Source organism: Gavia stellata, chromosome 27 (assembly GCF_030936135.1).
Source record: "Gavia stellata isolate bGavSte3 chromosome 27, bGavSte3.hap2, whole genome shotgun sequence".
Lineage (NCBI taxonomy): Eukaryota > Metazoa > Chordata > Aves > Gaviiformes > Gaviidae > Gavia > Gavia stellata.
Genome location: NC_082620.1, coordinates 2,460,530 through 2,484,162, shown reverse-complemented (window position 1 = coordinate 2,484,162; position 23,633 = coordinate 2,460,530). Strand labels below are relative to the sequence as shown.

Genomic DNA, 23,633 nt, shown 5'->3' with positions numbered 1-23,633 from the left:
GTCTTTAAAATTTAAACCACAAAAATGATGATTTTTCTGTAGTGCACTTCTCAACGTACCCCTCCTTCATGTACGTGTAGATATATTTTCTGATCTGTCTTCTAAATCTGAGCTGTTCTGCTTTCATCTTAATAGACTCTCAAGGGATCATTGAAGATGTGGTCTTACTGGGAGCTCCAGTGGAAGGAGAAGCCAAGTACTGGAAAGCTATCACAAAAGTGGTGTCGGGCAGGATCATAAATGGTTATTGCAGGTCTGTACGTGCTCAGTCCCCTGCTTCATTATCCTAGTGTCACTTTGAAATGATTTTTTACATTTATCCCTTTTAAACATTTTGTAAGTGAATATTTGTTCAGCTGCTGAGTACATTGATTCAGTAGCGCCAGAGGCAGCAGTGCCAGAGCCTCTTCCCTCCGGAGGTCTCTCCCTCAGATTAATTGGAGATGACAGTCTTCAGGAGACACTTGAAGGCTGTTCTGTCTCCAGCTCTTGGCTGTTTGCGATGCATAGTTACACTGGAAGCCTGAGGTGCTCAATACGTAGTTCCTGTTCATACGGTGGCAGTGTTATATCACCCTGGCAGCTTAAAGCGGGGTCAGTGTGTTTGTGTGCATAATTTGACATATTCTAAGGCCCCTTTTAAGTCTCAACTTTATGTAAAGGACTATAAATACGACCGTTAAGTTCACTGACAGTTAAAGAATGCCAATGAAAATCTATAAAAGCTTTGAGACACAATTCACTAGGGGCTGCTTATGGGGAACAAGATGTGAAAATTGCAATGGAAGGGAAGGAGCTCAAGCAAACTGAAGAATTTTTATATCTAGAGTCAGTTTCTTGTCAAGATAGTCCATGTGAACAAGATATTTTACTTACAAAGGAGGTATAACTGGAATAGCTGTAGCAAATTTACTAAGGATGTGAAAGAATAGAAAGGTTACCTTGAAACCAAATACCAGGCTTTTAAAACTGTGCAGACAACTGCTATGCAGAGTTGGGAGAGCTGCTGGGTGAAAAGAGGGAGATTCGGAGGCACAAAACAGCTGAAGCAATCTTGTAAAAGCTATTAAGAATTCAAGTGACAGTATCAAATCCAATGACTGTCTATTGGAAGATAATAGTGACAAGAACACTACTTACCAGCTCAATTAGAAGAGGGGAAATTAAAACGAAGGAATGAAGCAGGGAAGACTTAAGAGCACAGGAAAGTAAATTGAGAAATAACCAGGCAAGAAGATTAGCAAAGAACATGTAACCGCAAGTCAAGACAGCTTATAAAGCCATGAGCCCTCAGGTCAAGGACAGTTGAAAATGCTGTTGGTACTTTCCATACGCACATACATATGTATGCCTACATACATACGTATAAGATGAGGAAGTATTGTATTACTGTGCAGCTAACATAGTATATTAATTTACAAAGAAGAACTGTATAAAAGAATTAAAAGCATTCAAGATTAAAACAACAAATTACTAATCCCATCTGTCAGTTAGGCTGAAAATTGTTGCTTTTGTCCTTTTTGGATCCCAGGAGGTTTTATGGATACTGGATGTGCACACCAGTTACAGTATTTCTTTATCTGACATAAGGAAAAAGCAATTGCTGCCTCCTTGGGAGTGCTTCTGTGTTCCTCCAAGAAGCCATAAATGATAGCAGTTGTTGCATATAACTGAATTTGCCCTGCCAAATATCGTTCCTCCCTGTGTTATACAAAAATCAATTTCACTGCAGAAAGCTCAGTGTGTTAATTTCCTATCATACAGAAAAATAATAATCTTGTTACAGTTTCAAAGCTGTGCTGTTGGAATAAAATAGTATGTGTGTTTGTGCCTCTGTATGTGCAGTAATTTGGCTAGTCTCTGCTTTGGCAAGCCGTGTCTTGAATGTTGAATGAAAAATGATGTAGAAATTGTAGCTCGTGGCTCACAAATAGGAAGAAGCAGGTGAGGAGACTGTCAGGAAATATTCCACTACGCTGGTTCTCTACTTTGCCCTCAGATGCTGAATTTGAGGTTTATTCAGTTAGCATGAGGGGCAGCTAGAGGAGGTAACTGAGAGATACGGAGAATTTATATGAGGATATTAGATACGAGAGAAGGATTATACAAACATTTCGTGGTAAGACCTCACCTGATTCTGATTTCTCTGGTCTCTCGCCTATACAAATTGTGGCCTCGTTCTGTCACTTTAGGAGTAACTCTATTTAGGTCAGATGAATGACATTGAATAGAATTCCTGCAAGATCAGATTTGGGCCCAATTTGTTGAGCTTCAGTCCAGTGTAGCTTGTCTCCTTCGGCTTTGAAGTCTGAAAGGACACAGAGAGTGAAAGCCAGCTGTCAGAGCTGTCCCATCCGATTTCACAGCAGGGTTACAAATTCCTAGTAGGAAACCTTAACCAAATTAGTTAGACTTGCTCAGCTTTTGAAAGAACCCATGTCTGAGTAGCGTGGATGTGTTGCAAAGATTTTGCAGAGCTCTGTGTAGACTTAAAAACTTCTAGCATAGACCATTTTGGAGTGGACAGGAGCAGTCAGAAACGGCCACCTGTGCAGGTGCATTTCACCTGTTACCATCACAGGGTACAAACACCACTCGCATCCAACTTACATCTACTCTATAGAGTGTAGTGGCATTCAGGTGCCCAGATTTTATGCTCAGCGCAGGAGAAGAGGTTGTGTATTTCCAAAGAGCACATTGCCTTCTCTCATCATGCTATAATCTACCCTGAAACTGTCACAGTGACTTATGGCAATACTTTACAGTGGGGACAAACTCTTCCTAGTTATGTCTTTGAAACCATGTATTTATACAGTACCTATAAATCAGGAGCACTCCGAGGAGCTTCACAGTCGATATTTAAGTCAGCAACATCGGTATTGTAGGCCTCATCACCTTTACAGCTGTCTACAGGCTGGAGAACTTCTACTTATTAGTACATTAAAAAGATTAAATATGAGAATGTATTGCAATCTCTAAGCAAACAGAGAAATAAATAGAAGGGTCAGATTTTTAAATCTGCTGCACGTAAGAAGACTACACCCATGAATCAGGATTAAATTCAGACTTCCACTACCATGTCCCAGGAACCTGCCCTGAATTCGGCAACTGCTGTGATTCCTACATCAGACAAAGCTGCAGCAGTTCTTGGTCCAGACATCACTGTGCTTCCTGTCCCTTCTACTCTTCTCATGGTCTGAGTAGTCACATATTGCACTGGTTTGGCAACAGGATTTATTCATGCTCTTCTGCTCTGCTCCTAGGGGCGACTGGCTGCTGGGGTTTGTGTACAGAACCTCTTCTGTCCAGATCAACGTTGCAGGCCTCCAGCCAGTCGACTTGGATGACAGGAGGATGGTAAACATGGACCTTTCGTTTGTAGTAAGTAGTACTTATATTCTCAGTTTTTTCCATCTGTACTTTGCTTGCAGCACTGTAGCCTCACGCTCATTGATTAAGGGAAGATGGGACACTGAGGAGAGCACCTCTATGTACATTGTCCCTCTTTCCTTTCTTTGAGAAAACTCTCATCTCAGACTTCACTATAGATTTTGCTGGCCCAACCAGTGCTCAGTATTGAGCAAAATAATGAGAATTTGCCTCTCTCGTTGGATGTGTTTGGGTTTTTTTGGTTCTGAACTATCTCATACTGGAGACAGAAAATGCCATTATTCTCCAAGAAAGACCTTGCTGTCTTGCAAGCCCCAGATCAGCAGGTAGGTGGGATCAGCAGCTGGGAAACCTGGGGCTCAAACACACAACTGTGGAGCAGGTGCAACTCGCAATCTTATCTTCGTGGAGCTTTCAACACTGTTCAGGTTCGTACAGGGACAAGTTCATAGGCCTTGTACCTTGGTCCCCTGGGCTGCGTTGATGCTATTGTGCAGGAAACGGTTTGTAATTACAGAAGCTCTGTGATATCGATGGCTGGTTTGCTAGGTCCAGACCTGGGCTGCAGCCTTTTTGGGGTGTAGGTCTCCAGGAAGCAGGAAGAGATTCACCTGTCTGTCTGGTAGACATTTAGTTTCCTCAAAGCTATCTGATGTCATTAATGATAAGCCACTATATTATATACCTAGCAACATTCAACTCAATTACCTTAAGCAACCTAATGATCTCATTGCTCTTCCACAGAAAATCATGCAGAACTTAGCTTGTGTATTCATATGCACAGTAATCTTGGACATGCAATCTTGGTTTTCCATATCTGAATGTTTTAACTCATTTTTCACTCTCTGCAAACTGGACTGGAAGATGCTCAGCACAAAGCTCAGGATGCTTCCATGGTCATTGTTCCTGCCATGACTCCTCCCGAATGTCCCCACAAGCTGGTAGGGGTTGTCAACGTTGCTCTGGAGACAAAGGCACTTTTAAGTGCTGTCAGATTTTTTGGAGCACCAGCCTGCTGACCCTATAAATACCCAACTGTTACCAGCTCATTTCATTCATTATAACTGAGCTATGTACAGCCCTTGCCAGAAAACACAGGGCTTAATGCTCTACAGATAAAATAGAGACTTTGCAGAACAAAATATAGGCTTCCCAGAAGGAAGTGGTATACTAGAGGCTTTTAAACATGGTCCAGCACTGTAGCTGTTCTTGTATCTTTGCATCTTACTGGGTTGTCTTGGTTAGCATTTCCACCGGCTCCCCCATCCATTTTTTCACCGTCCCCAGAGCTGCCGTTAGTCGCTTGCAAGTAGTGACATCTGTTGCTGGCATGAAAAGAAAAATGGCCAAAGATGTCAAGCAGTGGTGGCACTGGGGTGACTTTTCCTGTTAGTTCAGTCCGTGTTACTCTCCTCTCTTCGACTTCTCTTCAGAGACCCTCTTTCTGTTGACCTTCTGCTTCCTGAACTTTGAAACCCCCTGGAGTCCTGCAGACTTTATCCTGCCTGGCTCACAGCAGCCTCTCCTTTTTTCCCCCAGAGGAGCAATATTTACATTTCAGCTAAATGAATAATGGTTGCAGAGCTGCTATCTGCTAAGCTTCTGTTGTTGTGCATCTGTATCCGTGCTGCATGATGCCAACAGACAATCCCAGTGCTGTTCTCATTTCAGAAAGAGCTGACACTTTCACTTGCTTAATCTTACTGCGAAGCATTGGGGAGAAAAAAGAGCAACCCCCACAGGGGGAAAAACCTGTATTTAAGTAGGTCTCATTCTCTTGATCTATTTCCCAGACCATGGAGCTTTATCAAAAGAGATACAGGGCATTCTGATGAACATTTTAAAAGTAAAAGGAGCAAGAATGGGGAAGGAAATATTCAGGGGCAATATTTTTTAAAGCGGCAAGAAAGCAAAGATGGATTTTGCTGCAAATACAGTAGCATAACAGAAATATATATAGAGAGATTTTCTATGATGGGGACTAGCTCCATCCCTGCAGGTGCCCTTGCTGGAGGTCCCTGTGAGTCTCCTGCCAGGAGTAAGAAAGGACAAGCTGTGATAGAAGAATAAAGCATAGAAGATGCAAAGGTGCTGCTCAGTCTGCAAATATTATGCAGGCAGCCTCAGTATTTTAGGCATCTCCCAGTCCATCCGTGATGAAAACTGGACTGGATCCACAGGGCTTGGTTCTCTTTGCTGTGGTAGCATCAGAATCCTCAAATGACTGGAAGGCTAAGAGACCTCAGTATAAACAGGAGTTCACCTCCAAGGCATTTATTGCATGTCTCTCTTGATTAGTGTGTTTTTTATCTGACTGTCAGTAAAAAAACTGAGGGAAAAATGTCCTCCCACTCAGCAAATGCAGTTATAAAAGCCTTCCTAATGGTTACAATGGGACTGATTTATTCAGTAGATTTATTTGACAGCACCTGTTACAGAGACCAAGGAAGTAATTGAGCTGTAGTGTATTAGATTGATTGCTGTTTGTTCAAATGGGACATTGTAGATTACATTTTGCATTAACATTTGAATATTGCAGAAATGTTCAGAGTCAGAATGTAGGCAGAGCATTTTCATGGAGGCTCACAAGTCAAGAAGGGTGCTTAAGTTTCTCTGGGCAGTTTTACCGCAGCAGAAACCAGGGATGAACTTGCAAGCTTGCGGACAGTAGGAATGCCTGTCTGGAAGTCTAGTAGAGAGCGTGGATGGATCGTGAGAATTATTTCAGAAGTCAGTACTGTTCTCTCATTAGTCCAATGTGAAAATTGTCTTAAAGATATTTAGACTATGACTAAGTTTTGCATCAACTTTAAAACTCATTCCTTTCCCATGCTTTCGACGGCAGCTAAATTATCCTTTTCTTATTCTTCATCAACACGTTGACTGGATGGCAGCTGCCTACCTGCTGCTGGTGCTCACAAATTCCTGTAAAGGCAACACCAACTGAGAGTAAACCCCTCCTTATTCAAACAGCTGGAGCACCAGAGCTGTGGTCTGTACAGCCCACAGACCAAAGATACAAAGTACTCTTCTCTCTAGAGCAGTCATTGCAGTGGTACCTAGAGAAAACATGCTGATGCATTTCACAGACGTGTTCTTCCCCTGCAGCATCTCTGCATAATGGAAGGCAAAACAGCAGAGCTGCTTTTTAGAATAGTCTCTATCGCACATCAGTACACCTTTGCTTTTTCCCCCTGAGATACCTCAGAAGCTTTTTTACTTCTTTTCTTTGCTGCTGTAACTGAGCAGTGGGAAAGCTCTCTTTATGACAGTGATTAAAACCCAAGAATAACTGATCTCTCTTTCCAAAAGCTGTCTCAGAAGAGGGGCCTAGTATTCCCATTATGAGGAGAGGCAAACAGATTCAAGGAAGTCTGGCCTTCAGCCAGGCAGGTCCACAATGTACATAAATATAAGCAGATCAAAAGTTCGAATTTTGTGAAATCCAACTGATTTGGCACTTCTGTGAGTCAGGCTTTTTTCCCAAAATGCATTAAACTGAGGTTTTTCCCCCTATGTTCCCAAGACTTGTAGCAAAGAATTCATTGTGGTTACGAAATGTGGCTTAATTAAGAGCCCTGGGGAGTTCAAAAGGCAAAAGGTTGCCTATTCTCATTACACCTTTGTTTCACTTGTTTCAAATGAGCAGTGCCACCTCCCACAGTGACAGGCATTAACAGGATCAGAAGAGCAACAGCTAGGAGCAGAACTTGGCTTCAGGCAGCGGCTCGAAGGAGCCTGGAGAGGCTTTTCTCACATCAGGGGGACATGCGGGTTTCTGTGGAAACAAGTCTATTTGTCTGCTGGACTATAAGGTCACAGGGATGATTTCTTCCTTTTTGTATGTCCCTGCAACACTGGAGTCGTCAGTGGCTTAGTTTTCTGTGATCCTTCTTGCTGTTGATTTGGGAGCTCTGAGAATCGCACATTAAATACATATTAAATACATTTTTCCCTTTGGGATGCAAGCAGAGGGTGCTGGCAATGTCAATATGTTAGAACAGAGGAAGAAACTGAAAAAGCTTTTCCAAAAAAGTGCAAATGGAGCCATTAATAACTTGCAGTTTGTTTTTGCTTTATGGCAAAAACTCAAAGGCTGGTGTCCCTCCTTGCTTCAACACAGATGTATTGCTTGATCCTAACATATTCTCTGGAAGGCTGGGGATATTTAGCTGCTTCTAAAAGGCAGAGAGAACTATTTTATAGCACTCCTTGAGCCTTTATTTCATAAGTCTGGTGCCAAAATTCACATACGCACTGCCACTCAGAAGCAGCATGGTGCCATAACAGTGTGGCCTTCCTGCAGATTTATAGAAGTAATTTTCCCATTTCCTCCACTGTGCCTGGAACATGTGTGTATCATTTCACGGTGGGTTTCCACAACATCTGTTTGAGTGCGTACAGTGTTCGGACACCCCGAGTACCCTGGGCAAAGCTGAATTTCTGGGACTGCACCTCTCTCCTTCAGAAAAGCTGAGTTTACCAATTGCCACGTTTTAGAAAGATTCGCAGGTAGTTTACGTTTACATCTAATACAATTCAACATATAAAATTTTGCTATTCCATTTGAGTAACCAGCCAGGTTTTTATACCATTACATTTGTCCCATGGACCGTAACAATTTGCATCGCTTACCACCTTTTATAGATTTTCTCTTACACTTTACACATTAAAGCACCTTGCATTTGAAAATAGGACTGTTCTTGCGAAGCCAGACATTGCAGACTCCCATTCTTGACAGGTTTGCAGTGAACAGGTTTGTAGCTGTTGACTTTGCAAGCAGCTATCCCAATCACGCAGATCTTACTCGAGCAAAAACTGCCAGCAAAAGCAGTGGGAGTTTTCCCTAAGTAGTGTTAATAATGTTTGATTCTGCAAGAGTGACTACACAAAGCACAATAAGGTGAATTAAGGATAGATAATTTAGCTTTCTAGTTCCTGTCTTATCTTGGAACACGAACGCTAATTCTATATAATTTTTGTGTTCAGTTTTGAGCTTTGTTTCTAACCTCTTCAGCTAACATGGAAAGAAAATTCAGTTGCAACATCCAATTAAAAGTGTTAATCAAGGGGAAAACTGACTTAGCTGGCACATTGTATACGTGAGGTTTTCTCCTGTAGCACAGTTTCAGCTAATGTGTTTGAGATCTTGCAATTACAACAGCATATATTATTGATATTAGCTGAATGGAGCTGAAATACCATGAAGCTTATCACTGCCTGCTGCCCCAGTGACATTAGGGTAGGGTAAGGTCTTAAACTTGCTGCAGATCCCAGTGTGATGGATTTGTAGATCGCATTGCTAAGGAGAGATGTTGCACTACTTGATAGCTGTTGAAATTTCCCAAATGGCCACGTCTTCTTGCCCAGATAAATTATGACCATCAACTCATAAAGGAGATTAAGGGGTGAATAAGCTGAGAACAGGTCATTGTCCCCAAAGATGGCAAAAATTCCCTTATTTAGCCAAAAGTGATCTTGTTTCGTGGTGTTGGGCTGCGAAGCTGGTTTGAAAGCCGCAAAGATTGGTAACATTTCAGCTGCCAAATCTTGCATATTCCCGGAGCAGGATGGGGAGAGGAAGGGTGATCAGTCCCTTTCGGTGTTACAGAGGAGTCATCCTGTGCTGCGGGCAGGTCCTATTATATCATCCTGATTATGGAGACCGAATCTCATCTCAGTGTTTCCATCTGGACTCTTGAAAAATTCTCCATAATCCTGGCTTGATCAATATAGCAGATATATTGGGTCAGTAGTGGACTGCTGTAGTTTATATTGTCAGATGTCTGGGTCCCCCAAGCTACTTTTAGGAACAGTCCAGTTTGATGTATCAATCCAGTCTTTATTTTTGGGGATCTCTTCCTCTGAGGCCCAAGAGATTGTGTTCAAATTACTCCACAGTGATAATTATATGCACAGTTTATGCTGGGGCTTTTAAAACGTTCTTTATACCATCTAATTTAAATAATTTCCACTTGGTTTAGCACAGAAAAATAAGTATTTGATTATAGCCACCTTAAAAGTGAGTGGCATGTTTTGCAACTTTGATGTAGCTGGAAAGACTCTTGAGTGTTCAGACACCAGCCTAACAGCTAAAGAAAAGAACCGATTCTACTTCTGGCAGTCATCAGTGAGAGCATCAGCAAAAAAATAGTCAACAGCAGCTCCTCAAACAGTTGAAAAATCCATGGAAGGAGCTGTTGCTTTCAGCTGGTTGGCTTGGTGTGTGGAGTGCAGCACCTGTCAGCAGAAGGCCATTTCTCAAGGCACCTTTCCCTTGAAACTCTTTCAAGGGCTCTCTTATTAATTCAGAATTTAGGAAGCTCCCTCTTCCTGACTTTGTCCTGCCTGTCATTGCTGATGTACAGCTGCTCTCCATCTCGCCCCCTTAGGGCTTCAGGCTTCTAAAACTTATTTCCTCCAGTTACTTACTCTGTTTTCTTGTTATATTCTGTATTTTACTTCTCTCCCTCATACAGTCCTCTTGGACTTGGTGAAGGCAAATTGAGAGTAAAGCTGGCAGAGTTTTTCAGCAGTGGACGACTCCAGCAAAAAAACAGTGTTTGCTCTGAATTGTCAACATCGACATGTTCCCATAAAACAGATCAAACTTTGATGGAAAAAGTCCTTGGAAAAAGTTATTGTGCTGATGTGAAATTGCCTGAGCACTGTCTGAGGGTAACATCCCTCAGTATCGTCCCAGAGGGGAGAATGACTTGATCAATAAGTTGCAGCTGAAAGATGACTGCATGTAAAAATTGCAGTCTTGCTCAAGAAATGTCGCTGTAATTAAAGGAGAACTTTTACCGGTCAAGTTAGTTTTTAAACGAGAAGAAAAATAAGAATTGAGTGACTTATTCTATTCACAAGAATTGTAATTGCGTGAAGGGATGATTTAGAAGCAAAGTCTATTAGCTTCAGCTGAATCATGCTCCAATCTTTATTCCATCAGTTTTTCAGAGCAGAAATAGAAACATTAAAGAGGAATAATGCAAATTACATTGACAGTATTTTCAAAATAAATTCAGCTCTATAAAGTTTTCCTCAAATATATTTTTATTAGCTTCTCCTCTGCTGGAAGCCAGGACCGCTAGTGCTCAGGATATACCTAATGCAAGGGGGGACTTGCCACAGATGCCAAATTCACATTTTTTAATAAATCCATTTAAATTCCAGCTTCTGAATTAGTGGACGTGTTCACTGTCTTCAGTTTTGGAAAACATTGTTTCCTAAGAACCCAAACAGAAGAATTTTATTTCTATTTTAACTTCATTCAGCCACAGCCTCTTTCAAGGTTCGTTTAATGTTCTTCTGGTTCTCACTACGGGAATCTGCTCTGCCACTGGCCTTCGCCAGGTCCAGCCACATTCCCCTGCCTGGGCAGCGTTAGGTCTTTGCTGTAAGCTTTCAGAAAACTCTGGAAAACAGATAGGACATTTTCTGCCAGGCTGAATGCCCTCTATCATGTGAGACGTACCCAGCACTCTGAATTAAGGCTTATGCTGACATGTGGGAATAACTCTGACCAGAGGAGCCTGCCAGCTTGGCAGAGATGACTGCATTTTGGGTGATAACCTGGCATAGCCTGGGGGTCCTCTAATCAATCAGTCTATGCCACCGTCTGGAAGAGGAGGGCTGCACGGGTTTGGAGGCAGTGTCCAGAACTGAGGATATTTGGAAAGCAGTAGTGGCATTTGAGTTTCTTCCCTTCTTTACCAATGCTACCCCAAAACTGGCTGGCAGTTTGTTTCAGAGCACAGAGTTGCACTCTGATTCTTTCCCTGAACGACAAATTCACTGCTGCTTTTGGAAACGGAGAATAAACCCAAGAGCTGAACTGGCAATAACAGGAGTTGCTGAGCTGGCTCTATTGAGATATGCCACCCGGAGGCAGTTTGCATTTCATTATGTGTGTACACAAAGTGTCTGACACACCGCAGGAAGAAAGGGCTGCTGGAAAGTGAGGTGTGATTATTATCTGAGCTTCAGAAACTGCAGCTCACTCTATTAACTCTTTTCACCCCACGCAAAATACCGTTTTCTATTAAAACAGATAGTATTTCTCAAAAGGATATCCTGAAACTGTGATGTCCTCCAAGGTAATCATTACTGCTCCTGCTGAAATAACAAAGCTCTGGAGAGATGTTTTAACTTGAGGGTATCTTTTTCCTGCATGATAAAGTTGCTCTTTTAATGTGACGGGCTCAAAACAAATCAAAGAGGTGAAATTCTCAGCCATATTAATGACCTGCGCTCTTGTGACTTGCAGAGGGTGCCTGTGCATCCTCCGCTCACGTTGCATGCCTCCCTTGCTCCTCAGTAATTCTCTGTGACGCCATAGGGTGTTTGGTCAAGGAGAGCAGGAGGAAGGCAGAGCCCAGCTGCTCTGTCCTTTATCTCTCCCTGCAGGTAGCAGAGAGGCCAAGGGACTTTCAGCTGAGCTCCTGCAAATTACACAGCCCTGCAAAGCAAACAGCTCTGCGAGCTGCGCCGGGCTTTGGAGCCGCTGTGCACTCTTTCCATTGGCTGCTTGGGATCGGTGGAGGAGTTCTTTCTGAAGGAAACTGGACAGGATCTTAAAACAGATGGCTCCGGAGCGAGCAAGGACTTCTGCCATATCGAGCAGAGTAATGTCATCGTGATACCCAGTGTTGTGGTGGAGTAAGTCTTGCCTGCGCTCATATCAGTCCGCGGCAGAGCCAAGATCGTACGTAGTACCTCCTTTCTCCCAGGTCCTTTCTCTGTCCACCACTTGGCAGGCTCCCCAAGCATCCCCTCTGGGCTATGGGGTACACCTTGGGTTCCTGTCCTCAAAACCTGAGAGAAGATGGGGTTCTTCCTGTCCTAAAGAGCTGGATGGATCCTGTGTTGGTGCTTTAGCTGTTCTTTCACAGAATCACAGAATTGTTACGGTTGGAAAAGACCAATAGATCATCAAGTCCAACCATTAACCCAACACCACCATGCCCACTAAACCATAACCATTTCGCAACGCTGGGGAAAACCAACTGCAAAGGCAATTGAGTGGAGCTGTGGAGATTACACCAGCTTACCGCTAATGGAGAGAGCTATGTGGTAACTGCAAATTGATTCCGTTATCATCTCACACACGCTGATCTCTGTCCCCTGTCCCTCTCCACCTAGAACTGCTGTCATTAATACAGAGAGCAGCATCTGTGCTGCAGAGCTCACAGCTCGCCTTGGTACAGCGACCACCAGTGGGTTGGTTGCAAGGCCCAGGGGTGGCATTATTTGTTTTCAAAGCTGCCGTAAATTGAACTGTGTTTTTATGACACTGTAACCAGAGGCACTTATTGTACCAAATAAAAAGACTTCCATTTGAGTTTAATAGACGCAGCTGATTAGGCTCAATGACATTTTTGACGCTTTTGGGTGGATTTGAACTTGAAAACCTTTCCAAACTTACTGGACTGACGGCTCCTTTCAGCTGACTGATCGATCCACCTGAGCAATGCTATCATCTGTAGCCCTTTGGAGATCTTCCTGTGCAGTGCCATAGTCCTGCAGCAGAATTAGTGATATAGGCAGCTGGCTTGTGTTTTGCAATGAGTCAAAGCAACCATAAAATCAGATATAACATGGGAGAAGTCACCTAAGCACACTGATAAACCTACCCCACGGCTTTCATTTCCTTATAACAAGCATAAATAAATTTGCTTTGGTTACAAGAACACTTTTCTATTCTATTTATTTTGAAATTCCTCCTGTACTTTTTTTCTGACAAATATTCAAACAATTGTTTGTTTCCCTTTGAAGTTTTTATTGTCCCTTACAATGTTTTAGATGTTCCCATCCCTTCTCCAGCACAGCCTACCCAGCGGAGGAATTCAGCTTTTCAGCTTGCAGATGAAAACAGGCTTTTCAGAGATGGAATTGCTGAATTTTCCCACCAGGATGGCTTCACAGCTTTAAAGTGGCAAGGCAATTTGTTCGCTGTTCTTTTGCTGACGGCTCAGTACTTCATGTCACAGTATAGCAGAAAAAGAGTCCTACCTCCTCTTAGGCTTCTCAGGGCTTGCATCGGTCTGACTTTATGGAATCCCCTCCTGGGCTATCCTGGAAACAGAACTGAGTTTCCTTTGAAGAGATTCAGTGGTATTAGCAGACCTGCAGTAAGGGACAGACTTTCAGGAGGTCTCAGCGTCTCTTTTAGCTGCGTGAAGAAAGGCTCAGCTCTTCAGAATTGCTCATACCCAGCGTCTCTCAGTGATGGTGGTGCTCAGGGAAGAGGAATTCCCCATAGTTTTTGTGGAAGCTGCTGGATATTGAGGGGTGATGAAAATCTAGTCCTTAGGGTGGTAGAGGAAATTTGTTCTCTCTGACTAATGATGAGGTAACCTAACAGGCTGAGAAATCCCCGGGCGCTGACCAGGGCAGGTAGGTTGTGATGACTGTAGAGGTTTCAGAATACAGCAAACCAAGAGACTTCAGCAACTCCTCCCAGGACGTCCATTTCCTTCTTGTTTCTCTCCACCTTGTCCAACGCTCATTTCTTTCTTTAGCACCAAGCCCCCCTGCTGAGTAGTAAAAGGTTCATACTTTTCCAGGGAACAATGTACACATCTTAACAGCCAGTCCGTTAGTCCTTCAATGGTTATTTTAATTAGCTAATCTGTTCAAAACATCAAGAGCCTGTTGAGCCATCTGGACTGATTAAAGTCACATATTGCATTACTAACATGCTGATTAAATCCTTCATTTTGCTCCAAGTCCTAAGTGCATCCAAATGTTACCACTCAAAAGCTGCTTCACACAAACAGCTAGGAGGTTTGAATTTTGCCTGTGCGGGAGAGGAGGTTTACTTTAGGTTTGCGTAGAGGTGGGCTGGTAATCCTGGTTGCTGGCATAGCGAGGAAGGACTGCCCAGACATCAGCCAGCCTCCCAGACTGAGCTAGCAGGGCAGTGAGCAGAGGGTGCACGGCTGGATTTCTTTGCAGAGCTCTGCAAAGAGCTCTTACTGTCTTGTACGAGCAGACAGCTCCTTCCTGGGGCAGTCGTACACGCGCTGCGAAGCAGGAAACCTGGGACTGTGGTGTCGGGTATTCCCTGCTGTGGAAATTCCCTAATTAGTAGCAAGATTTGGGAAAATAAGAGGTGGTGTTGCCTGAGACAGCCTTCTGGCTGGGTCAGGAAGGATTTAAACTGTTAGAAATAGAATTTACCAAAGAGGCTAAAATATTGTAGGATGCAAATCACACCCCTTAATCTTTGCTGAAATCTACAGGCCAGCTGGTGAGTGTACCGCGGAAATAGCCTCGACTCAGCCTGACCGCACTTTCCTCTCCACAGAAAACCCCACTATAAATCCACCTTGTGATTCTTTGCTCCCGAGCGCTTCCTCCCATTTCAGCTGTGAGTACAACAGCAAAGGGGATCTGAAGGCTGGTCTCTAGTAGGATCTCAGCTGTTGTTACTTCAAACAGTCAGCTTGCACAGGCCACCTGAAACAGGGAAGGTGGTTTCTGTCTTTCCAGCCAGGTAGCCTTTAGCATATGACAGCAATAACCCACAGAGGAGGTTTTCTTTCCCTCCTGTGCCCTGACTGGAAGGGTGCATTCCAACATCCGTACCAGAAGGGTTTATCTTATCATGGAAATTACCTTACAATAAAAACGTGGGGGGTTTTGCACGTATTGTTGACTTTAATTTGGTTTAGGAACCCATAACTCTCAGGCTCACAGTTTTATATGGTATGGGATAGAACAGTGCACCTTCCAGCTGAGAACCTTAAACACACTTGGTAGCTGTGGTGAGATTTAATGATTATATGCTAATTTAAATAAGATAATCTTTGCTTTTACAAGGGAGCTAAGGCACAGGGAGGACACATGATTTAGTAGAGAACAGGGAGTTGAACTAAGACAACCTGCCTCCTACCTGGGCGTTTCTCACCATGGCAGATCACCTCCTCTCTTACCCTCACGGCACCCAGAATCTGGGGTTTTGTAACTCAGCAACATCCAAGCATTTAAACATACACCTGTCAGAGCAAAAGCAATTCAGCAGCAGTGTGTGCCACAAAGGGTGCAGCCAGTTGGGGTTATTCAATGGACAACTGCATTTTTCAGACCTCGCTCTTTCAGCCTTTCAGAGCTGAAACCACATCTCACGGCAGCGGTGGCTTTTGAGATGGACTTGACCAAGCTGGGCTCCCCACAGCTTCCCCACTAACAGGACTCTTCTTGTTGCTTGCAGGTAAATGGCCACCTGGACTACATGAAGCAAATGGACACGATCCTGAAAGCTGTGGGCATTAAAACCAAGGACTGTTGGCTGGAAGAGAAGGGCAGTGGCAGTCTCTTCTCCCCTCTAGCCAAGAAATCACAGCGGGCAGCAGGCAGAGAGACTCAGGAAGAGGAAAACGCCGTGCGAGAGGAGGGTGCAGCTGACGGTGAGGTTCTCCCAGCCGGCCGTGCTCACCGCCGTGATTCCCCCAGCTGTCTCTTGGGAGAAACCTCGCTCCCCAGCCCAGACTGCTCAAACAACGGGGACAGCAAGAAACAGGCAGCAGGCAAAGGAGCAAATTAGAGCTCTTTGTGTTGGGCAGAGATGCTCAGCCAGCACTAAAACCGCTTTCAAAGCACCATCCGTTGCACTGGGATTCCCAAAGGAGTATCGGTAGAGCCAGCAGAGCTGTAGCTGCAGTTTTCAGACCCTCCTGAGAGCCTGGAGCGTGGCACTGGCGTGGCACTGGATCAAAGCTTTCGGAGCAGCTGCCCACGGCATCTCCCATGGACAAGAAAGGGCTGATTCCTGCCTGAATCAGCTTTGCTCCTCGGGAAGCGGCGGCACTTCCCTCCTCGCACAAACTGGGTTTATTCTTGAGGGAAGCAGCTGTCACCATTAGGGACTGCATCTCTACTATATAACTCCTGGGAAAGCAGGTGGCTCTGGGGGTATTTTTAAGCATATCATGGAGCGGGGCACTAGGAAATTAAAAACAAGTTTTCCACCAGTGGTCAATTCGTTTTTTTGGTGTTCACGTGAGCAGGTGTGGTGCAGGCTCTGGCTGCCCAGCTATGTACGTCCCAGCGTCCGCGCTTCGGCTCTGCTAACCGGGGAGGCGAAAGGCTCAGGCTACCTGGCTTCTTTCCCCCGTCTGCCGCCGGTTTGCTGCCAGGGCTTGGGCACTTTCCAATCACCAAGACTGTTTCCCTATCTGCAAGCTGAGGGCGATGAGTGTTCGAGGCCTCATTACTATTAGAAACATGCTTTGAGTCCCTAGGTGAAAGACAGCAGAAGAAACAGAGTGGGCTTTTTATGATTTATTACTTTGTGAAACTTCCTCCCAGGCTGTGCAAGCCAGCAACCCACAGAGACTTTAGTTTTGTGTCCCACACACATCTCCAGCCTTAAAAGCCCCCTCTAGACATATTTTTAATTGGCTTAGAATAAAACCAATACTTGGCATAGGATAAACACAAATCTGTTTGATATCTACCTCCTTCCATAAAAGCAACTTGGCATCCACTCTTTTCTACCCCCCCGTCTCAAGCCGGAGGAGGGAGGGACCCTGCTTTACATCCCCTGCCATGCAGTCTCCCAAAACCGTATGGGAAGATCCACATCTTCCATAAAAGGTCCTTTTGTGGCCAATTTTGCTGCTCAGCCCAAGAAAACACAATCTAGCAGGAACACGGCAGCAGGATAAACCCCCTTCTGAGAACACCTCTGTCTTTTTCTGTTTTAAAACAAGTGCCGGTTGGTATCAATACCTTCCCACATCCAGGTCTGGAAGGTCTCGTTGACTCACGAGGCGGGAAACAGTGCGATTGCAGCTTCCGATTTCGGTTCACAGGGAGTCCTCCTCCTCCCTCCCTGTTCCGGCAGCTAGTTTAATAACCACCTCTCCTTTCTTTCCCCGGCTTTCTGCAAACCTTACCTCCAGATTATTTCTCAGGAAGATGAAAATGCGGCTGTTTCTGGGGGTGGCACTGTAACCTGGCAATGCACCGCAGCTTCGGGTACGGTGTCCCGTTCTTTCTCTCCCCGATTCCTACCGCTGAGGGGGGCTCAGACCTGCTCGGCTCTGATTCTCGAGCGGTGCCTCGCTGCAGAGCCATGGGAGACGTCTCTGAGGCAGGCTGTGGGATCCCACGGGGACAGGCCTGTTTCGCAGGTCGGCGTTGATGCCGCTGGCTGCAGGAAAGGGATATGATTTCTCCACCGCATCAGAGGATTTGTCCACAAGCAAACACCTTATTACAAAGAATTGGCTCGAAGAGATTAACGTATTATTGCTTTTGAGCATTTGGCTCGAAGAAGCAGTCACTCTTTGCCCGTCTCCTGAAGCCTGTGTCTGCTGACTTGGTTACCTAATGGACTTTTGGAGTTCATTGTGTATTTTTCCACTCCTTTTTAACATATTTATCTTTGCGCTTGATCCCAAACCCAAGCTATCTGTCCACAGATAGGTAGCAAAAATGTATTAAAGGGTTTGATGTTTGAACCTGTGCTCAGTCCTCTATTTGTCACGGTCATTTATCATTGACCGCTGTGCCAGCCGTCGGTTGCAAGGGGATTTGTAGCAAATAAATGTCAAGTTAGTCACAAAAACGCTTGTTGTTCGGTTCTGGAATATACGTGGGCAACGTGGAAAGAAAACTGATGAGACTCGCGTGGTGCGTGGCTGCTGCTTCCAGCATCCCGTATCCTGGGGATGCTTTGTACGCGTTGGTATAATCGTGAGCTTCGGGAGTACAATCAAACTCGTTAGTGTGAGCTCAGAAATAGGCAGCAAAGTTTGTAGGGTACGCGTCCAGGGAGGGCACAGCAACCGACTACCAACCCATCTCTGCCTCTGAAAGGCACCTGAGGAAGAATTTGCTAAAAGCATTTGTTGTTTTGGGTTTTTTTTAAGTGCCCACTTACCATATTACTCACTATTCTCTCGGCTTAAGGCTATGGGGGGGGGTGGGGGGGGGGCTGGCCTGTCATTTAAAAGACAATATTCGTTTAGATTCTTATTTGAAGGGGAAAAACCAGTATGTTTTCTAACTGCATCATCTAAAAATTGACGGATTGTCAGAGCAAAGTGTGATGGTCATACGCCAAAAATAGGAAGCTGTAGGGTGAAATCTAAAGGGAAGCTTACCTCGTTACTTACTACTGTCAGGATACCCATAGAGCCACAAACAAGTTGAACGCCCACACCCTTGCTGAACATCCAAAAAGCAGCGCTGAACATTTTGCATCAAATTTAATCCCCCGGAGTGCAGGCTGTTCATGATTAAACACGATGGTTTCACTGTGTTGCAACTCGCTGCTTTCTCAGGAAACTGAGACAGATACAGTCCAAATCAGGCGAGGAAATTAAATTCCGAGAAGACGTGATGTTCCATGGACTGAAACAGCCCCAAACCTCTTGCCCGTGAGTCACGGGATGTGGTTTCCACTGTTCCTCTCGGTGCACTTGGTGGGATAGAGGTGATCTGCTGAGCTGTGCGAGTGGAAGCTGAAAACCAAGCCTTGGTTTAAGTTTAGGGAGACATAGGCTGTCGGAAGGGTCTGGAGTCCGAGGTTCAGACTAGCCGGAGGTGAAAAGGCCATGAGAAGCAGATCTCGGAGAAGGGTGAGGGATTGGTGACGGTGAGCAAAGGAGGGATGGGAAGAGAGAGAAACAAGGCAGATTAATTCAGCAGTAAAATGTGGCTTTGCACTGTTTAAACCTACCCGCAGAAGTGCTCGGTGACGACGTCCTCTCCAAGGAGATGCGCATTGCGTTTGAAGAAGGTATCGAGCAGCAACTCATGGGCAGGGAGACGTCTTGCAGCAAATCAGCCCTCCGGAGAGTTTGCATTGTGCTGGGGGATCCTTCCCAGCACACAGAGGTCCGTAACCCCCCGTCGGGACGCCCTCACTCAGGCCACGGGGGTGCCGAGCTGCTTGGGCTGCAGCTCCGCGTCCGGGGGCTCCACGTCGAAAAGGTTGACCAAGCGGGCGCCGGGGGCCGGGAGAGCCGGGGGGCCATCGCCGGCCGGCAGCAGGCTGCGTTCGTTCCCCAGCGCCCCGGAGTCAACCGAGTCGGTCTCAGCCTGCAAGGTGAGGACGTTCTTGAGGGACGTGGCGGCGCGGGGTCCGCTGTTGGAGTTCCTCATGGAGAGGGAGATGGCGCTGGGACGGGGCTCTCCCGAGCGCCGGCAGCAGGGCAGGTATTTGCCCATGGCCCTCTTGAAGTCCCTCATGAAGAGCGGGTAGATGATGGGGTTCATGGTGCTGTTGCAGTACCCGAGCCAGGTGAGCACGTCGAAGAAGCCGGCTGGGACACAGCCGCAGACTGCCTGGCGGGGGGACACAGCAGGGATTAGCAGCGTCTCCCACCTCGACCCCGATCCAGAGCGGTTTCTCAGACATGCCAACATTTCCCTTTCAAAGGAACCCTCCAAAACCCTTTCGAAGGGTTTTTCCTTGCCCTTGCTCCCTGGGGAAATTGCATCTTTGGTCACAGAGGCTTTCCAGCAAGACCTGCAGGTGCCTAAGATTGAACCCAGCTGGATTCAAAGTGAAAAGCTTCTGAAAACCCGACATAAAAAACCCCGTACGTGCTTACCTGTGTCACGTTGGTGACGAAGAAGGGAAGCCAAGCCACGAAGAACATGCCCAGGAGGATGCCCAGCGTCAGGCTGGCCTTCAGCGCCTTCTTGCTGTGTTTGTTGGTGAATCTCCTGCTCTCGCTGCTGGCCGCGGGCTGGCTCGGGGCACGGGGAACCTGCAGCGGGAGACGGGACCATGAGCGAGCGCTTCTCCCCAGGCCGGAGCCGCCGGCAGCGGTGCCAGCCTCCTGCCCGAGAAAAGTGGCGTTTGGTGCTGCAAATCCTGCAAGAAAACCTGCCGTTATTTCCTTTCTCGCAAGGGGTGGGTGGATGGCACACACTGCAGTCCCTGAACCATAAATCGGGAAGAGGAGGCAATAGAAACCCTCAACATTGAAAGGATTTTATTTTTTTTTAGTGTAAAATAGGGGCTTTATCATTAAGACGCTTCTCTTACAGAAAAATCCAACTCAGTCAATGTTTTGGTGAGGATAAAGCATGCCCTAAAGAGGCAGCTCCAGCTGCTGATTAGAGCAGCAAACTAATTACATTTTTAAAAGCAGGACGTCAAAATTTCAGCCTACAAACACCAGAACTCACTCAGTCCTCTATCCACTCTCGCAATCTAAAATTAAGCTGTTATCTCAGCCCTCTGCTGTAATTAGACGAGGCCCCGTTGCCGCTCAGCTTCCTGCCCAAAAAGAGAACAAAAATCTGGTTAGACAGATGAAACCCAAGGGCTCCCTGGCTGACACCTTGTTTGCAGCTCGCCCTCCGCCTGAGCCGACTCGGGGCTCCCGGGAATCTGCCGGGACACTGAACTACGGGGGGGGGATGCTGAGTTTTCCACGGCAGAGCGAAGCACCTGAACATCGAAGCACCGGGGCAGCAGCGGGGCCGCAGGGCTGCGGCAGGTTGTGTTTGTAGAGTCCAAAAACCTGACATCCGGGGAGAAAATAAACATTTTAGAATATTGCCTGTTTATTCTTTGATTCTCATTTTCCTTTGGAAAGGCTGGTACAGCTGATCACGTGCGGGAGAGCTGCCGAGTCAGAGAGTCCTGGCTCCTTTCTTAAAAGAGAGAGAACAACAAACTAAATCAAGGTATTTAAAGGCAATTAAGTTTGTCTTTTCCCTGTAGGATATGAGGTCAATAAAGCCTATTACGGGGAATTAAAGCTGTTAGATTTAGTGGCAATTACCTTCTCCCGGAGAAATACAAACCAGTGCAGCCACGTTTTGGTTATAAAAACCACACACACCGGTTTAACCAGCAATCGAGTAAGGAGGTACTTTGCGGTTCCCATTATAGAGCAGGTAACAAAAATAGAAGCTGGCTCTTCAAAATACGGTGCTCTCCAGAATTTGGTATTTGCTATTATTTCACAGAATCACAGGATCATTAAGGTTGGATTTAAACTCCTTCTCCCCCATATGTCTCATGCCCACCATGGCCAAGATTTACGAGTGGAAAGTCAGATAAGATTAAAACCCTCTGGGATGATGCTAGCCAAGAGGGGGGCGAAACTGCATTTATTTTGCGCCGCTGAGCATTTTCACCTGTATCTTAATTCATTTCTCTGCTGCTGCTCGTGCTGTTTCTGTGCTCCTGAGCAGCTTAAAAGTGCTGCATCGCTGGGACAAGACACGGGGCACCTCCGAGGACACCGCGGAGCAGCCGTCCTCCCACCATGGAGGCGGATGTTGCCCAAAATCTCCCTCCCTGCGGTCCGGTTGCCAAAGCCCTTTGCCAGCTCCAGCCCCAAGGCCGTCCGGAAGGCAGGAACGCCCCAGGCACCCGAACCACGGGGGTCTGCAAGGAGCAACGTCCCCGTGGCCACCTTACCTGCGGCGTGGTCTCATCGGTGGTGGCGGTGGCCACGTTGGAGGCAAGGGAAGCCACCTGCACCGCTTGCTTGCGGGCTGCCAGGAGGATGCGGCAGTAGGTGAAGGAGATGGCGGCGGACGGGAGGAAGAAAGTCAGGCAGGAGGCCACCAAGGCGTAGGGCAAGCTGACCAGCAGCCGGCACTGGTCCTCGTCCCCCCGGAAGGTGACATTCGGGGACCGGACCTCGAACTCCAGCTCGTGCCAACCCATCTTGATGGGCAGGAAGGAGGCCAGCGCAGCCAAGGTCCAGGTGGCCAGGATGAGCCAGAGGGCTCTGCAGGAGGTCATTCGCAGCTTGTATTTGAGGGGGGAGATGATGAGCAGGTAGCGGTCCAAGCTGATGACGCAGAGGTTGAGGATGGAGGCACTGCAGCACATGACGTCGAAGGAGTACCAGAGGGAGCAGAAGTCGCCCTGCAACACCCAGCGGCCGTAGAGCTGGTTGAGCATGGCCGGGGGCATGACCACCAGCCCCACCATCAGGTCGGACATGAAGAGGGACACCAGGAAGTAGTTGGAGGTGTTACGGAGGGAGCGCTGGGTGACGATGAGGAGGATGAGGAGGAAGTTTCCCGCCGTGGTTAACAGGATGATGAAGCAGAGGAAAGCGGCCAACCAGCTGCTCCCCACCAGCAGCGAGCGCTCCCCCAGCACGCTGGCGTTGGGGGACCCCAAATCGACCTCCATGAGGAGCCGGGCGGCAGGGCTGGCTCCGGAGCTGGGGGGTCCTTCTCCGGCCGTGACCTGTGCTAGGTGATCATCGCCGGAGCCAGCTCCAAGGGGAGAAATACCATCTCTCTGTCTCCTCTCTGTGTCCGTCCTCCTTCCTCCTCTCCTCCTCCTCTCCCTCTCTTCCCCCACTCTCTCTCTTCACTGGCAATCAGGGCAGAGTGACATTCCCAGGAGCCGATCAGCAGTAGCAAGGTTTCCCTCCCCGTTTCTCACAGCCAGGCATTTCCTTGTCCCTGCAAATCCACCGGCGCCGGGATGTCCCTGGACAGTGCTTCTGGATGCCGGGGATGCTCTGGACACCGGGGAGGCTTGGGATGCTCTGGATGCCAGGATGCTCGAGATGTCAGGGATGCTCTGGACAGCAGGATGCTCTGGATGCTCTGATGCTCTGGATGTGCTGGACCAGGGAATAATCTGGACCCCAGAATGCTCTGGATGCTCCAGATGCTGGGTTGCTCTGGATCTCAGGATACTCCAGATGCCAGGGATGCTCTGGAGCCAGGATACTTCAGATGCTGGGGATGCTCTGGACCCAGGATACTCTGGATGCTGGGGATGCTCTGGACTCCAGGATGCTCCAGATGCCAGGGATGCTCTGGAGCCAGGATACTTCGGATGCTGGGGATGCTCTGGACCCAAGATACTCCTGATGCTGGGGATGCTCTGGACTCCAGGATGCTCCAGATGCTGGGGATGCTCTGGACCCCCGAGGCTCAGCTCTTGCCCCCCAGCCCCGCTTGGCCACCTGCAGAGCTCTGTCCCCTGGGCCCCACTGAGCAGCTCAGTGCCTGAGCTCTGCTGCTGCTGCGGCCAGAGACAGCGCGGAGAGGCAGAGCAGCCCTGAGGCGAGTACGGGGATGCTCCCAGCCAAGCTCGCCTGTGAGGAGGAAGATGGAACATGCAGGAGTGTGGGAAGGTGTCTCTCCCCCCGCAGAGGTGCGTCCAGCGTGCAGGGGTGCGTGTGTGAGTGTGGGTGTGAGTGTGGGGGGGTGTGTGCCGGTGCCACCCAGACTTTTACCTGCTGCTCTGTGATGCACAGAAAAGGATGCAGAAATGCCGATTCGGAGGA

The 23,633-nt window shown here is 47.0% G+C and overlaps 2 protein-coding genes across 2 annotated transcripts in view; one reads left to right on the top strand and one right to left on the bottom strand.

The window, feature by feature from the left end:
* Positions 1–15,996, top strand: part of TMCO4 (transmembrane and coiled-coil domains 4) — a 37,086-nt gene extending 21,090 nt beyond the window's left edge. The window contains exons 11-13 of the mRNA XM_009810418.2: positions 136–253; positions 3,264–3,381; positions 15,608–15,996. Of these exons, the coding sequence (XP_009808720.2) occupies positions 136–253; positions 3,264–3,381; positions 15,608–15,940 (569 nt within the window). The 3' untranslated portion in view covers positions 15,941–15,996. The remainder of the gene's footprint in view (positions 1–135; positions 254–3,263; positions 3,382–15,607) is intronic.
* Positions 15,997–19,272: 3,276 nt separating this feature from the next.
* HTR6 (5-hydroxytryptamine receptor 6) lies at positions 19,273–22,519 on the bottom strand. The gene is made up of 3 exons (XM_059830096.1): positions 21,791–22,519; positions 19,962–20,120; positions 19,273–19,692 (listed from the first exon to the last, which is right to left on the bottom strand). Exons 1-3 carry the CDS (start codon positions 22,517–22,519, stop codon positions 19,273–19,275), a joined length of 1,308 nt encoding a protein of 435 aa, XP_059686079.1.
* Between the last annotated feature and the right edge of the window lie 1,114 nt (positions 22,520–23,633).